This window comes from Bison bison, unplaced genomic scaffold, assembly GCF_000754665.1.
Source record: "Bison bison bison isolate TAMUID 2011002044 unplaced genomic scaffold, Bison_UMD1.0 scf7180017858759, whole genome shotgun sequence".
NCBI lineage: Eukaryota > Metazoa > Chordata > Mammalia > Artiodactyla > Bovidae > Bison > Bison bison.
In genome coordinates this window covers 5,679-7,786 of record NW_011489331.1, presented here as the reverse complement: position 1 = coordinate 7,786, position 2,108 = coordinate 5,679, and the positions used below count along the sequence as shown (strand labels likewise).

General features: G+C 35.2%; 1 protein-coding gene across 1 annotated transcript; it reads left to right on the top strand.

The window, feature by feature from the left end:
• Positions 1 to 769: 769 nt before the first annotated feature.
• On the top strand, positions 770 to 1,705 carry LOC104980261 (olfactory receptor 6C2-like). Its single transcript, XM_010828889.1, has one exon. It carries the CDS (start codon positions 770 to 772, stop codon positions 1,703 to 1,705), a length of 936 nt encoding a protein of 311 aa, XP_010827191.1.
• The last annotated feature ends 403 nt before the right edge of the window (positions 1,706 to 2,108 follow it).

The window sequence follows — 2,108 nt, the reverse complement described above, 5'->3', positions numbered from 1 at the left end:
AATTAACCTGTGCAAAATTTCAATTAGTGAAAAAAGAAAAATTCTTAGAAAACAGGATATTCTAAAGTTCATGATTTTATTGATCCTAGGGAACAAGTTTGTTATGAGAAAAATCAGTTCCAAAATAGAAAGTAAAAGCATGACATACTTTTAAAGAGATATCATGGAAAATATGTTTTACTTAGACAATATGATTTAACAAGCCCCTAAAAAATGAAATGTGTTTTATAAGTACAGGTTATTACCATTTAGCATGCTATAAAATCAATTTTGTGATATTGGTATTTTTTGTTTATTTTAAAGTTGATGTATATTTGATTTACACTATTATGTTAGTTTGACACACACAGCATAAAGATTCAATATTTTTAGAGATTTTATAGAAAACCTCAGAGATCAAGGCATGTTCAGATTGATATTGAAATTTTTGTTGTAGATACATGTTTGTATATATATGTGTGCTTTGTTTGTGTGTCCATACACTGAACTACAATATAAAACGTACATTTTAGCATATTTCAAGGTCCAAAATATTTGGGAGCTAAGTTTCTAGCCTACCACAGATATACCAACAGAGCTTACACCATGAATTAATTAAAATACTCATTATTTAGAAAGAAGATACATATAAATGGCTTGACTTGACTTATCTAAACAAAATCTACATGTGAAATGTAAACCATTTTCATACACTCTTCTCAGATTTTCCTTCCAACAGTTTAACAGACTGGACAGTTTAAGCAGACTGGACAGAAGTCCATACCCAGAAATGAGAAACCACACACCAGTAGTCAGTTTCATCCTCCTGGGATTAACAGATGACTTACAAATGCAGATTTTGATTTTCACATTTCTACTCATCACCTACATATTGAGTATAGCTGGAAACCTGATCATCATCATCCTCATATTAGTGGATTCTCATCTTAAATCTGCAATGTACTATTTCCTCCAAAATTTTTCCTTCTTAGATATCTCATTCACTTCTGCCTGCATTCCTAGATTCTTGTATAGTATATCAACAGGTGACAGGTCCATTACCTATAATGCTTGTGTAGCCCAACTATTTTTTACCTATGTGTTTGGAATGACAGAATTTTTTCTCTTGGCCACCATGTCCTATGATCGCTATGTAGCCATCTGCAAACCCCTGCATTACATGACCATCATGAACCACAGATTCTGCAAAATGCTTACCTTCTGCTGTTGGATGACCACTTTCTTGATTATATTTCCACCATTTTGCTTGGGACTGAACCCGGAATTCTGTGACTCTGTCATTGATCACTTCTTGTGTGACGTTAATCCACTTCTGAAGATCTCATGCTCAGATCTATGGCTCATTGAGGAGATGACCCTTGTTGGCTCCGTGTTGATATATATCATGACTGTCATTTGTGTGGTTTTGTCTTACACGTTTATCATCAGAACAGTTCTAAGATTCCCCTCTGCCCAGCAAAGGACAAAAGCTTTTTCCACCTGTTCTTCCCACTTTATTGTGGTTTCTATTACTTATGGAAGCTGCATCTTTGTCTCTATCAAACCTTCATCAAAAGATGAATTGGCTATTAATAAGGAAGTAGTAATACTCATGACTTCCATTTCCCCCATGTTAAACTTATTTATTTATACTCTGAGGAACAAACAAGTGAAATGTGCCTTTAATGATTTAGTCAAAAGAATTTTATTGGTTTCAAAGAGCTAGGAGAATGTTGATAGGATCCCTAAACAATTCTTTTTTGTGTGTATCCTATTTTATCTCTTCTTGAACTAGATTTGGTCTTCCATTCTTCATTGACCCTGATGAAGTCAACTCTGTGTGTGTGTGCTGGTCACTTCAGTTGTGTTTGACTCTTTGCAACCCTGTGGACTGTCCCCTCTAGGTCCCTCTGTCTATGGGATTCTCCAGGCAAGAATACTAGAGTGGGTTTACATGCCCTCCTCAGGGAACCTTCCCGACTAAGGGATCAAACCATGTCTCTTTCATCTCCTGCATTGACAAGGGGGTTCTTTGCTACTCATGCCATTTTAGAAACCCTTAGAATTACAAACATAGAAAAAATGAAAATTGTTGTTTCAGGATGTTCACTTTGAACTTTTCTTTCCCA

Bases quoted from the DNA above. Each gene is read 5' to 3' on its own strand.
- LOC104980261 (XM_010828889.1), top strand. From the start codon at position 770: ATGAGAAACCACACACCAGTAGTCAGTTTCATCCTCCTGGGATTAACA.